Source organism: Juglans microcarpa x Juglans regia, chromosome 5D (assembly GCF_004785595.1).
Source record: "Juglans microcarpa x Juglans regia isolate MS1-56 chromosome 5D, Jm3101_v1.0, whole genome shotgun sequence".
Taxonomy (NCBI): domain Eukaryota; kingdom Viridiplantae; phylum Streptophyta; class Magnoliopsida; order Fagales; family Juglandaceae; genus Juglans; species Juglans microcarpa x Juglans regia.
This window is the reverse complement of record NC_054602.1, coordinates 5,799,906-5,815,174: the sequence shown is the minus strand read 5'-3', so window position 1 is coordinate 5,815,174 and position 15,269 is coordinate 5,799,906. Positions and strand designations below refer to the sequence as shown.

Genomic DNA, 15,269 nt, shown 5'->3' with positions numbered 1-15,269 from the left:
GAGAATGAGGGAGAGCTGGCTCTAGTGGAAAGATCTAAGGCCCCTGAATACAATTTTGTCTAGTAATGTCATTATGTTTGTACACGTCGGTTGCCATTCTAGTAATGAGATAATAGTACTCGTCTATTTTTTCCCATATATATTCAACAAAGATAAAAATAAAAAATAAAAAAGAAGAAGATGTTATTAATAATTCTTCTTCCACTTCATGATTTTCCTAAAGTTTTAAATGAACAAAATAAAATTAAAATCAAAAGGAAAAAGCTGCTTGATTGGTCGATCCCTAGACGTAGAGGACCCCAAGTTCACGAATACGCGACAATTTGAAAAGGAACTGAGGGCAATCAAAGAAAATAAGAAGACCGGCATGGTACGTACGTAGATTTACACATCTTCCCCGCGGCAAACATGGAGTTAACCAGCAAAGACTTTGGATGCTGTATATGAAACAACTTTGTCTTCTTTATCATCTTCTTTTCCTTTCCCTTTGGTTTTAGGACACAACAACTAATTGCCCAAAACCAGCTATGAAAGGTTGAAAATTCCCCTTCCGCTAATCACGCGAAAGTCTGTCTTGAACCAATGCAAGGAATAAAGACTTGAAAAAAAAAAAAAAAAAAAAGATAAAGAAAAAGCAAGAAAGTTTTAGGTTGATTGGTAAATCAAAAACGTTGACAATAAAGCATTTCTCACATGCCCTTTTTTTTTTAATATATATATATATATATATATATATATATATATATTTATATATAACTAATGAACTGCACAGAGCTTATGTATTAATTAGTACTTCCAAATGATCGAAATATATACATGATCGGTCATAAGATTTTATAATTATTTTAAAATTCAAGACCTCTTGTATATATACGAGGTCTTGAATTTTCATGGCCGGCGCTGCATGCATGCCTTGAATCAGTAGTCAAATAATAGGCATATATATATATGCTTATTTAGGATTAATTAGGAGGACTTGGGATATTAATCGAGTTTCATGTACGTACCTAGCTATTTTCCTTGATCAGTTTGCAATTAATTTGTAGGTAAGTTTTAGGTGGGAGGACAGTGGGGACATGCATGCACGACTCGAGGCATGGAAGATTCTTCTTTTTACAACACCTTAGCCTTTAAATGGTTCATGAGCACTAGTCAGGCTCTCATGTAATCATGAAGAAAAATATATGGGTGTATGTGGGGGATTCCAGTCGAGCTTTTTGGAATTCCATCTCATTTCTTACTATTTTTTTCTTCTTATATATAATAATAACTTCTTCTTCTTTTAAGTTCACCGATCAATTTATTTAATTATTTAAATTATATTAATTCAAATACCATGACAAACTAGACATGAGTGAAAAGTTAATTAATTTGTTGATCAATATAAAACTATATTACAAATTAGATGACTCCCCGGCCAGTAGCTAGTTGGATGACAGCTAGCTACCTCATCCAAATTATAACCTAAAATTGGTGACAAAACCAATTACCCATCCAACGTACCAGATCATGATGAGATTATTAAGAAGCCTGGCTGGCTACATTTTCTATGTACGTACACACCTGCAATTATCCTAATGCATGTATGCTGTATACATGATGGTTGCTGCATGCATTAATGATGCTTAAGATCTAGCAAACAGTAGTTATTCATTTAATATTAGACCTTAAATAGCACATGTGCATGGGAAAGTCATGGGTTGTATCAATTAATTAATTACAGACATACAAAAAGACGTATATCATGTTTGGTACTGTTAAATGAGTAATTAGTCATGTCTTTCCCATATCCTGCTTAATTAGCAACTTCATTCATGCTGCACTGCTTTGATCAGCTGTAAAATGGGCACTGGCAGCTTTAAAGTCATTCTTGAGAAAGCCTTGGCTTTTGACTGACTTTGCTTATTTCTTGTGCTAGCTAGCTAGATTGAGATCATGAATTGGATATTTGAATACCATTTTACCAAATCGATCTTGCGCCAATGGATGGAGTGACGTCGTGAATCTTAAATTAAAGATTAATTGACATTTTAGCTACAATTCCCTTCCCGCCTAGCTAGGAGGAGTTTATCAGTCCTCAACAACTCTTTTTAATGTACGTAAAAGCATTATATTTTATTTTAGATAGTCTATTCATTTTTTGATTAAATTAATTATTCCTTTAAATGATTGACTTACCGAGTTACGCTATTATCTACATATTTAATTTGAGATATCTAAATTTAAAATAAAGAATATGATTGTTTTGTAATCATTGTCCAAGCAGCATTATTTTTATTTAGAGTTTTGTCATGTACAAATAAATTTACATATCAATCTGTATATTAATATTATTATTTTTATATTTTAAATTTAAATTAATATTATTTTTAATAAAATATAATTTTTAATCAATTATATTGAATAAATACGTATATTAATACGTAGAATCCGTTATAATAACTATTAAATTAAACTTTATCAACTCTGCACTTGCCGCACGCGTCAAGAAATTGGGTAGGCATGTTGTCTGGGTCCCATGGAAGAATTCATGCGTTTTCTGAGAGGTGGGGGCCCAGGGGACCATCGTTCGTAAAGATTAGGTGTGTCCTCAGGCAAAGCTAGCTAAGAGGGGCACATGCTGTGCGTAATAATACCATTATATGCATGTCCCACCCACTCCACTATCCACGCGTTGTTGGTTTTCAAATTAGCTGGTTAAATTCATTTTTCCAATTTTAAATTACATGATGTACTATCTAAATTAATATTAATAATATATATAACAAATATAAATAATTTTTTTTTTTTAAAAAAAAATGATCGCATGAACCCTAGCTAATTGGGTGATCCGGGATCCCAATGAGTGACCCAAATCAAACCAATTTTCACTTAAGTCTCTAGCTAGCTAATTTTTCCCGGATTATCTTAATTAGAGCTAGCTGCTAAATCATGTACACTTGTTTTCCCGAGAAAATAATGTTAAGAACAAGAGATTGTGACCATAACGATGGTCGACAGTAAGTCGGGCGAGTGGGATCCAGCTCGGTCGATAATCGGTAGATCATGCATGTATATTATATGTTCGATCGTGTGTGCTTTCTATTGATCTGCATAAATTGTTGTACTCCACACAGCAAATTAATGTATCCTATCCTTTAAGAGCATTTCCAATGATTTCTTGATACTATCCTTTAAAATATATCATCAAAACTCACTTTTTTTATTTTACATATTTATTTTTACAATATATCACATACCTTAGCTTATTTATTTTTTTTATATTATTTAAATATTATATTTTTTAATATATTTTATTAATTTCAAATAGAGTAGAAATGTGTAGAAAGTAGAGAGAAAAATGAATAAAGTGTACTTAGTGAAGAAAAAAATAGAAAATAGAGAAAGAAATGAACCAAGTATTTATACAAGTCATGTACAATGTCCCGTGATATAAGTGGAGGTGGTACTGTAGCAAATTAGATATTAGTAATAAAATATATAATCCGTTAGACGGACTATTTTGAGCTATTTCTTTCAAATTTTATAAAAGTATGGATTTTACATAATCTATTGGAAATGCTCTTAATTCATCACCATAATCCAAATATATATATATATATATATATATATATATATATATATAAGTGATCGATAGTAATGAGTTTTGTTATAACTCATTTAATGTTGGTTTGCTTACAAGATACGAAATTATATACACATGATGTCAAGAAGCCGAATAAATAGTTAGCAGTACTCATTGGACATTCTGAGTAAAAACAGTACATAATTCTGTTTTTTTTCATAATGTTCTGCCAAAACAAGTTGTAATGGTATTTTTCTGTTTTTGTTAATTTTCTCTGATGAGACATAGTCAATTGGTAGGAAAGAGCTTGGTGCTAAAGTTCACCCGTTCAAGGGACCACAATGATCACAATTCCTCCGTCCATTTGCACCAAATGAGTGGAAAAAATTGGAGGGAGAGAGAGAGAGAAGTCTCTATATATTGGACCATGACAAGCTCTTACTCATGACTTGCTCACTATACACTACTTGATCAGTTCATACAACACTTGCCTTTTTTTCTCTCTCTCTTGCCTGCCATGGCAGCTTCCTCTGCAAAACTCTTCTCTTTTCTCTTCCTCATCACACTCTCCTTCTCTGTGCAAATTTATGCTAGAGAAAGCCAGTTCTTCAGCAAAGTCACAAATGTCAACATCCCTGCCAAGGAAAGAACAGCACCCCCCAAAAAAGAAGAAACTACTTCTAGCGAACAAGAAGATCAAGATCAGCCCGCCTTCATTCCAGACGCCCAAGGTGGCTACGGCCTCTACGGCCACGAATCTACGGAGCTCTCTCACGCCTCCACCACCCTAACCAATGTCAATGCCGCACCCTACACCACCACCCCCACCAATGTCCCCTACAAAACCCAGTTTACCAGTAACCCCACCAATGTCCCATACAAAAACGAGTTTGAGGACGAGGAATCCTTGAACAAGTACCTCAACGCCAACGACAACAACGACAACAAGAACAACTACTACAACGGTGCCAACCAGTACTACAACAACAACAACTATTACAACAACAAGATCAACAGAAACAGAGCCAACCAAAATGACTTGGTTAACACAAGGCTAACGGAGAAAGAGTACACCACCACCACCACCCCCACGGCCAACGAGAACAACTACTACAGCGGTGCCAACCAGTACAGGCAAGGGATGAGCGACACGAGGTTTTTGGAGAATGGCAAATACTATTACGACCTCAACAATGAGAATCTCAATTACAATCCTAACCAGTATGCAGGGAACTCAAGAGCTGTGAACCCAAGAAACGGGTACGGAAACAAGGTCTATTATGGCAACAGGGAGAACTCCTTTGAGAACAATAAATCCATGGAAGGGTACCAAAATGAGGAAGAGTTCCAAGAGGAGCAAGGCGAGTTCGTGCCGTGAGCTTGCCTAGCTGCCTCGACATAATTAAGTGCAAGGACCGAGATTGGAATTTGGTTCTAGGCATATATCTTCACTCTGCATGCAGTGGTGTTTTATACTACTTAATTATATATGGTTTGGTTGAAGAAAAAAAAAATTAGGTTAATTTACGCAGGGTTCTTAATGTTGATTTGTTGTCATGTTTCTGGGTTTGGATAGTACTCTTCATGCTTTGAAAAGCAAAAGTATGAAAGCATAATTTTTCTTTTGCATGGTTATGATCAAGAACTAAATAATATGTATATTGCAATATTAGTCACTCTTAATAATTAATTTGTCGCTTCTCCTGATCTCCTAGACAGCTAAACGTATCAATCCCCCCAAAAAGAGGCCAGGCAAGATATAAGAGAGAAAGCATGATGAGGGTGCGTCGTAGTTTCCAAATTGTGGTGGTCCCATAACCCAAACTTGCCTTCCATGCATAATCTAGCAAAAAACCATTTTGGTGAATGAAACATCTAGGCCGGGATGGTACATTTCTTGGGCTTGAGACCAATTAGATTAGAGTTAAACCCAAGGTCGAGGGCAGTATGTAAGTATCATATATGCACTTATTAAGAAATTAAATATCAACTACAAACAAGGAAATTTCCTCCAGATCTTACACACTTATCATGATGTGACCCATTGCTGTCAGCTATATATATAACCTTCATGTTCGAGACAAGAGTGTTTCATGTAGAAGTACTCCAAGTTCAGAGTTTTTCTCGCTTTTGCCCATCCGACGCCTAGAACTAGGTATTCTTTCTTTAGGTGAGGCCAGTAAAGGTACTCTCCATTGTAGTCTACTGATGATGACATGCACCAAAATTTTTGGTGAGAGCCACGCGTATAGTTGGCTATTCCTCTAAATAATCAGAGATGACGATGTATACCACGTACGTCGCGGCTATTGAATTAGAATGAACACTAAGCCAAACTTTGTCGAAAGCGGGGAAGAAAAGAAAAGGTAAAGTGAGAGACGAATATAGAAAAGCAGATTGTATCGGCAGCGTTGAAAGGAAACTAGCTAGTACTTTAGAAAGTTAATTAACGATAAGGTAAATGGCCACCGGATTAAGAAATTAATTAAAAAGGGAAACATTGAAGGCTGGTTCATTTAAGTGGTAGCTAATTCATCTACTTGTTTTAGTTAATTCATTTAAAAAAAATGCTCACATACTTCAATTCATCAAAGTTATGATCAGAGCTCCTTGAAACGACATGTTATTTTCCGATCGATTCCACCGCCTTACCTTAAGAACATACGAAAACCGGCCTCCTCGATCGATGATCGATCGTCTCTCTGATCTGATAATCTTCTACATATATATCCATTTAATTATATTTTTCCTCTTTTTAATCTTTGCCATCTCCTTTTTCCCTGATAAGGACAAATGAAGAAACCCTATTCCCACTTTTGGCTGTACCCTACTTTTAATTAGAGGCAAATTTATTAATTAATCTCCATCGTCCACCCATATTCTCCCAGTACTGTTCTTAATTAGCCAGAACCCCCGGCCACTTCCACTAATTCAATGGCCGGGTTGATGGTTGGTTAACTACTAATACTGGCACTAGGCTATATCGGGTAGGCCAGGACATTAATCAAGAAATCATGAATATTCAAGGTATAATAAAAATTATGATCATAAACTCTGACAATGATCAGCAATGCGGACTTCACTAATTGGGATTGTTTTCCCCGTGACTGACGGACTCATGACTTAATTAATATTTGATATGTTTGTTCAAGTTGCTAGGCTAACATCGATCCAAGGTATTGGCCAGCTTTTTTAATAGAAAAATCCTAGTCCAGAAACTAAACTCTTGGACTTTCTTGCTTGGTTTTATTGTCGTATAGGGTATTTTTAGGGATAGAGTCCATGCATCACATCAACCGTACGTAAAACTATACATAAAACTATACATACATACACAAGTATATATATATATATATATATATATATATATAATATAGACGACACCATTTTCTTTCCCCGCCGAATGTTGAATATATAGTCAAAGGCTAGCTCTACGCTATTTAGCACCGCGTAGGGTCGTTGTATTTCGAGTTAATTATAAGGTCCATGAAATTGGACACGCATTATAAATACAGTAATGATCGCATATAATTGTATGCAGAAGCGCACAGTACTACTCATGATGCTGGGGATAGATATATAGAATGGGCAATAAGACGAAGAGGCATCTCTAGCGGCTAGGAGATATAATAGTAACTCGTAATCACTACTATTCCCACCTACTTCTGTCCCCCTTCACTTTTCGTCATCTATCATATCTATTCATGTCCACTTCATAAACTTAATTAATCCATCACTTTTTCCTTAATGCTCGGGGGGAAAAAAGCTGGGGCGGGGTCTCTAACGCGTATTTACTACCTTTTGGGTCGTCCACTACCACTTTCGGTGTGAATATTAAAGATTCATATTTTCTAGGATCAGTGATGTACGTACGAGATATTTTGGAAGGAAAAATAAACCCTACAGATCAGTATATAGGAGAGAGAGATACTTGGCCAGAGGGAGAGAAGGAGTGTGCAACGATGATGATCTGACGGTACTTTATATCACAGAGAGGAGACAAACTGAGAGAGGAAATAGAGATAGAGACGCGAGAGAAACGAAAGGGTTTTAAAACAGAACCTTATATCAAAACGAACCCTCTAACCTTATATCATCGTTTTACTTAAAAATTTTATTTTTTTAATATATATATTGGGGTGAGCAGGCTTGGACCAGCTCCAGTCCTGTCCCTCGACACCCAAATGCGTGCGGGGAGCCGTCTCAGGCCAGATGCGGAGGTCCGCCGCCTATCCCTACTACATAGAAATTAAACTATTCTTGAGGAGAAGTGTGCAAAATGAGTTTTTTCCATTAATTTTGAGGGTTCAAGTCCCTTAATTTTCTAGAGATAGTCCAATATTGAACAACGTCCTTGGATGCTCAACATAGGTACGTACATGTAACTGGTTAATTTGTAGCTTTTTTATTTTAAATTATACGAACATCTTAAAATCCCATTTGATCATAGGTATTATAATATTCGACAAATAAATTTCATTTAAATTTTATTAAATGAAAATTTATTTTTTATTGATGGTTGTCGAATATGATTATTTGGTTTTATTCCATCCAATGATGGGGGTTATATATATATATATAGATATGGATATAGATATATATATTCACGATATGACAGCAGTACTACATGATTGTAAATGAATATGATTGAGGATCTAGCTGGTGGGTTTAGACTTACAAATGAAGCGTTATAGATGAGCTGCATGCAGCATCTCAACCCATTGAGTGCACCTTACCGAACATTAATAATTAGACAAATGATCAGATCAGCCTTTTTGACTATTCAAGCCTATGACGCTAAGCCGTGTTTCAACACTAGCTAGCTGAATTGCCTACAACTTTGCTGATCTGATATGCAAACAAGGCAGAGTCTCCAGGACCACGTCGGAGAATGGCTTCCATCTAATACTTGACAGCCAGTCTGTTGGGAATAAGTGTAGCTAAGACTAACACGAAGTATAGTAATAGAACTAAACGAAAGAAATTAATAACAATCACACAGAAAGAACACCAAGAATTAAGTGGTTCGACTCAAAATGAGCCTACGTCCACTGGTGGGGTCGGTATCGAAGATTTCACTATCAACAGAGATGGAGTACAAATCAATACAACAAAACTTCACAAGGAAGTTATCTCTCAAACTCACTCTAGACTTCTCTCTCAAGAAAACACTCAAAAAACAAGCCAAATGAATTCTGAAGAAGTTAGAAGAGAAATAGGCGCCGTTTGATATTTATAGGAAAAGTGAGAATTCACTTTTGTAAACATTGGCTCGAGCGAGTGTCGAACGAACGTAGATATTCTGCACTTCGCTCAAGCCAACAGTTGTGCGAGAGTCGAGCGAAACTCTCTGCCTGAACTCGCTCGAGCTGGGTGTCGAGCGAGGGTCGAGCGAAACTCTCTGACTTGGATATTGCTCGAGCTGAATGTCGAGCGATACTTGAGCGAAACTCTCTGTCTGAATTCGCTCGAGCTGAGTGTCGAGCGAATGTTGAGCGAAGCTCTCTGTCTGACTTCGCTCGAGCTGAGTGAACCTCCGCTCGAGCGAACCTACGACACTTGCACTGTTCAATCAGAATTCAAGCCACCTCATAACAAATCTCCACCTTGGCTTGAACTCTGCCAAAACACAAAAAACCTCCGACCACAAAACCAATCCCCACCACCAAATCCCTTACGGGAATAACAAAATGCGAACACCAATCAAGTCCAAACAAAGTTTGAACTTGTATACTGCAACTGGCTTAGTCATCATATCTGCTGGATTCTCTGTACTAGCAATCTTCAGAATCTGTATAGCACCCTTTATAACAATCTCTCTGAGAAAATGGTACCTGACATCAATGTGCTTCGTTCTTTCATGATACATTTGATTTTTGGTCAAATGTATTGCACTCTGACTGTCACAGAATACTGAGATCCCATCTTGTTGTAAACCCAAGTCATTGACCAAGCCTTTCAACCAAATGGCCTCCTTAACAGCCTCTGCTGCTGTCATGTACTCTGCCTCGGTAGTTGATAAAACAACAGTGGATTGCAGTGTTGCTTGCCAACTGATAGCTGACCCACACAGAGTGAAAACATAACCTGTCAATGATCTTCTTTTATCTAAGTCTCCAGCATAATCTGAATCAACAAAACCAGTAACTTTGGAACTGAGATCGACATCTCTATCAAATATTAACCCAAAGTTCAGGGTTCCCCTCAGATACCTGAGTATCCATTTCACAGTTTGCCAATGAGTCTTACCTAGGTTAGCCATATACCTTCTAACTACGCTCACTGCCTGTGAAATGTCTGGGCGGGTGCAAACCATTGCATACATGATGCTGCCAACTACACTTGAATAAGGAACACTAGCCATGAACTGTTCCTCTTCAGTTGTCTGAGGAGATAGGCAAGCTGAAAGTTTAAAGTGCGTAGCAAGTGGTGTACTTACTGGTTTGGAATCAAACATTCCAAATCTCTGAAGCACTTTTTCAATGTACTTTTCCTGGGACAAGTACAACTTTCCAGCTTTCCTATCTCTGAAGATTTCCATTCCCAAAATCTTCTTCGCAGCACCTAAGTTTTTCATTTCAAACTCATTTCTGAGTTGGGTTTTTAACAAACCTATGTCAGATATGCTTCTAGCAGCAATAAGCATATCATCAACATATAATAGCAAATAAATGAAAGACTTATCAGATAATTCTTTATGATAAACACAACTATCATAGTTACTTCTCAAATAACCATGATCAATCATAAAGGAATCAAACCGCTTATACCATTGCCTTGGCGACTGCTTCAAACCATATAAAGACTTCTTCAATCTGCACACATGATCTTCTTTGTTTTCAACAATGAATCCCTCTGGCTGATGCATGTAAATGGTCTCTTCAAGTTCACCATGTAGGAACGCTGTTTTAACATCAAGTTGCTGTAGCTCTAAGTCATACAATGCTACTAAAGCTAGTAGTAATCTGATCGAACTGTGTTTCACCACTGGAGAGAAGACTTCAGTGAAGTCGATGCCTTCTCTCTGACTGAAGCCCTTAGCAACTAAGCGTACCTTGTATCTTGCATCTGTATCACCCTGGATTCCCTCTTTTCTTTTGAAAACCCATTTGCAGCCAACAGTCCTTACCTTCTTTGGCAACAGAACCAAATCCCATGTTTGGTTTTTGTGAAGAGACTCAATCTCTTCAGTCATAGCTGCGCACCACTGTGCAGATTCTACGCTCTTGACAGCTTCTGAATAACTGGAAGGTTCCTGACCAACAATATTCTCTGCCGTAGTAAGAGCATACATAACCATATCTGCATGAGCATACCTCTGAGGTGGTCTAATCTGCCTCCTCTGTCTACCAGTCGCTATACTGTAGTCTTGCTCACCTTGTGCGCCGCTACTTGAATCAGAATCATGCTCATCTTCAATAGCATGATCTTGGGTGCCGTTGGGCAGCCCTTGTGATGCTTCCACCTGGAACTCCACCTGCTTTCTAACATCCTGTTCTTGTCCTGTAGACTCAGAATTCTCCTTCCTCGGACTAAGCATGGACTTTTCATCAAAAGTGACATCCCTACTGATCACAAACTTGGGTGATTTAGGATCAGTACACCACAACCTGAATCCCTTCACCCCACTGGCATACCCAATGAATATGCCCTTCTTTGCCCTTGGCTCAAGTTTTCCATCATTAACATGGAAATATGCAGGACAACCAAAAATTTTCAAATTTGAATAATCAGCAGGAGTATCAGACCATACCTCATTCGGAGTTTTCAAACCAATCGTTGTGGCTGGAGAGCGATTGACCAAGTAACAGGCCGTGTTGATTGCTTCAGCCCAGAAATCCTTAGCCAAGCCTGCATTAGAAAGCATGTTGCGAGCTCTCTCCAAGAGGGTCCTATTAATCCGTTCAGCTACCCCATTTTGCTGTGGAGTATGTCTAACTGTACGATGTCTGGCAATACCCTCATTTCTGCAGAATTCATCAAACTCACCTCCGCAGAACTCCATACCACTGTCAGTGCGAAGTCGCTTGATTTTCTTGCCCGTCTGATGTTCAATCAAAGCTTTCCACTGTTTGAAGTTGACAAATACATCACTTTTCTGCTTCAAAAAGTAGACCCAAACCTTCCGTGAGAAATCATCAATAAACGTAAGCAAATATTGAGCTCCACCTTTTGACGGGACGGAAGATGGGCTCCAAAGATCAGAATGAATGTAGTCCACAGAACTTTTGGTTCTGTGAACCCCTGTAGAGAACTGAACACTGCGTGTTTGGCAGAACCCTGCACTGTTTGCCAAACACGCAGTGTTCACAGAAATCCAGTTTCCCTATCTTCTGATTACAAACCCTGCTTACTCAGAATTGACATTCCCTTTTCACTCATATGACCCAAACGCATATGCCACAAATGAGTGACATCTGAATCTGGATCATCTGAAACTGACACTGCAGCTGCACCTGTCACTGTAGAGCCCTAAAGGAAATAAAGACCATTTGTCTTATCTCCTTTCATCACAACCATAGAGCCCTTACTGACTCTGATAGCTCCACCTTCACCAGTGTACTTGTAGTCCAGAGAATCAAGAGTACCCAAAGAAATAAGATTCTTTTTCAATTCTGGAATGTGTCGAACATTAGACAATGTCCGGATAATTCCATCAAACATCTTGATTCTGACTGAACCAATTTCAGCAATTTTGCAACCCATATCATTCCCTAACAAAACAGAACCTCCGTTGACCGATTCATAGTTAGTGAACCAGTCCCTCTTGGGACACATATGGAAAGTGCAAGCTGAGTCCAAGACCCACTTGTCACTAAAGCGACTATTGGAGTCGCTTATTGCTAGAACAAGATCTAGGTCGTTAGACCTATCATCAGCAACACTAACGGCATTAGATGAACTAGTGCTGTCCTCTCTGTTTTTCAATTTTGGACACTCGTTCTTGTAGTGACCAAACTTATGGCAGTAATGACATTTGACGTTTTTCTTACTAAACGTTGTTTGTGAACTGCCCCTGGATTTCTCCTTATTCTTCTCTGAACCCCTGTCATTTGATCTACCCCTGCTTGAGGACCCTTTAACAAACAAGCCACTAGCTTGTTCATTAGTGTTCTTCACACTCAATTTATTCCTCAACTCCTTAGAATTCAAAGCAGACTTTACATCTACCAAGGAAATTGTATTTCTACCATACAACATGGAATTTACAAAGTTCTCAAAAGATGTGGGTAATGAACATAAAATAATTAGCGCTTGATCTTCTTCTTCAAGCTTAATATCTATGTTCCTCAAATCCATAATGATTTTATTAAATTCATCTAGGTGTTCAGAAATAAGAGTACTTTCCTTCATTTTGAGAGTGTATAACCGTTGTTTCAAATACAACCGGTTAGTGAGAGATCTCTTCATGTACAGATTCTCAAGTGCCGACCAGAGACCAGTTGCAGTCTCCTCATCAGCAACCTCTCTTAGAACTCCATCAGATAGTGACAAAAGAATAGTACTGTGTACCTTTTCTTCTTCTTCTTTCGAAGGAGCCGGAGAATCTTCAGATACCGAGACTTCTAATACTTTTGACAAGCCCTGTTGTCGCAGTAAAGCCTTCATCTTGATGCGCCATAGACTGAAACTGTTCTGACCGTCAAATTTCTCCACTTCGAACTTAGCCATAGCCATCCCTCCAGATCCTGAGCCAAGCTCTGATACCAGTTTGTTGGGAATAAGTGTAGCTAAGACTAACACGAAGTATAGTAGCGGAACTAAACGAAAGAAATTGATGACAATCACACAGAAAGAACACCAAGAATTAAGTGGTTCGACTCAAAATGAGCCTACGTCCACTGGTGGGGTCGGTATCGAAGATTTCACTATCAACAGAGATAGAGTACAAATCAATACAACAAAACTTCACAAGGAAGTTATCTCTAAAACTCACTCTAGACTTCTCTCTCAAGAAAACACTTAAAAAACAAGCCAAATGAATTCTGAAGAAGTTAGAAGAGAAATGGGCGCCGTTTGATATTTATAGGAAAAGTGAGAATTCACTTTTGTGAACATTGGCTCGAGCGAACGTCGAGCGAGTGGCGAGCGAACGTAGATATTCTGCACTTCGCTCAAGCCAACAGTTGTGCGAGAGTCGAGCGAAGCTCTCTGCCTGAACTCGCTCGAGCTCGGTGTCGAGCGAGGGTCGAGCGAAGCTCTCTGACTTGGATATTGCTCGAGCTGAATGTCGAGCGATACTTGAGCGAAGCTCTCTGTCTGAATTCGCTCGAGCTGAATGTCGAGCGAATGTCGAGCGAAGCTCTCTGTCTGAATTCGCTCGAGCTGAGTGTCGAGCGAATGTTGAGCGAAACTCTCTGTCTGACTTCGCTCGAGTTGAGTGAACCTCCGCTCGAGCGAACCTACGACACTTGTACTGTTCAATCAGAATTCAAGCCACCTCATAACACAGCCGGCCATGATGCAGATATCTAACGAAGTTGAGCTTCACATAATTACTCTTGCCCATGAATACAACACATGATAAACACGTATTGTGGCGGACTTGTTTCGTAGTTCTCATAACAATTTTCAGTAACCTGCAATAGAAAGTGCTGGGTGTGTCTAGGGAATCTCCAATATCTAAGTCAGTATATATTTTGAAGAGTATTTCAAGTATATGGAATTCATAAGTTATCTCAAACGTGTCTTTTGACCTCTATTTATACGAACTAGTCGTCACAGTGACGAGAGAGCTTGACTCGTGGCTTGACCTCCTTTAATCCTCATTGGGATGCGGATTATTAGGGCCCCAAATGAGCCATTATGCCGGTATTAATATCCAGGGTGTGTATTGTGCTAGCCTATCTATTACATCATTAATTAATGACAGTTGAAATTGAATTCCGCATTGACGTGTTGTGGCTGGTGATCCCTTCTTTATGGATCGCGGCTCTTGGGCTCTCTATCCCGTGGGCCCATATCAACTGTGGGTTCGGCCCATTTTTTTATGAGGGTCCACCTCCACGTATATAGGACAAAGATGTACCGAGTCAAATTTGGGATAAAGTTAGGGGACTTTTTTCCCCTTTTTTTTTTTTTTTTAATCTTCTTTCCCCTTTTTTTTCTTCTCTTTCTTTTGTTTTGCATAGTCTCGGGGGTTAACGAATTTCTACAACGCAACCAGCCCTATATATATAGCTGCTTCAGTACGTAGGTGAGTCGTAATAACAACGAAACTGAGCCCTGCCATTGCGACTACTCAAGCCCAAGGATCTAGTAGCACTCCTCAAGCCCATTTTAGTGGCCCAAGCCAGACTGAAATGACACACTTCTGATTTTAACTACAGTTGAAGGACCCTCAATTCGATTCAAGTACACGTAGATTACTCATGTTTTTATGTTCTTAGAAGAACCTCGATTTATCAAATACACAACAATAATCAATGATGAGAAGGCTGTGAGTTGTCAGTTTCACATTCACTGCAGAAAACTGATTAAACTTTACAAATTAATGACCATCGATTATAAACCACTCATATATAACTTTTTTTTGGAATATCTGGAGGATATTTTGGAATTGTACTTATCTTCTTGAAAATGAAATAAACTTACTTTCATAACTATTTCCTAAATGTGGGTTGAACTGTCCATGTGTGGTCTTTGTCGAAAGATTCCTTTATTGATTGCTTGTGTGATCTTAACAAGTTTTATTTTTCATGAA

At 38.4% G+C, this 15,269-nt stretch overlaps 1 protein-coding gene across 1 annotated transcript; it reads left to right on the top strand.

The window, feature by feature from the left end:
• The first annotated feature begins 4,000 nt into the window (after positions 1-4,000).
• On the top strand, positions 4,001-5,194 carry LOC121266390 (protein E6-like). Its single transcript, XM_041170204.1, has one exon. The coding sequence runs from the start codon at positions 4,083-4,085 to the stop codon at positions 4,941-4,943; it is 861 nt and encodes a 286-aa protein (XP_041026138.1). The 5' UTR covers positions 4,001-4,082; the 3' UTR covers positions 4,944-5,194.
• The last annotated feature ends 10,075 nt before the right edge of the window (positions 5,195-15,269 follow it).

Bases quoted from the DNA above. Each gene is read 5' to 3' on its own strand.
- LOC121266390 (XM_041170204.1), top strand. From the start codon at position 4,083: ATGGCAGCTTCCTCTGCAAAACTCTTCTCTTTTCTCTTCCTCATCACA.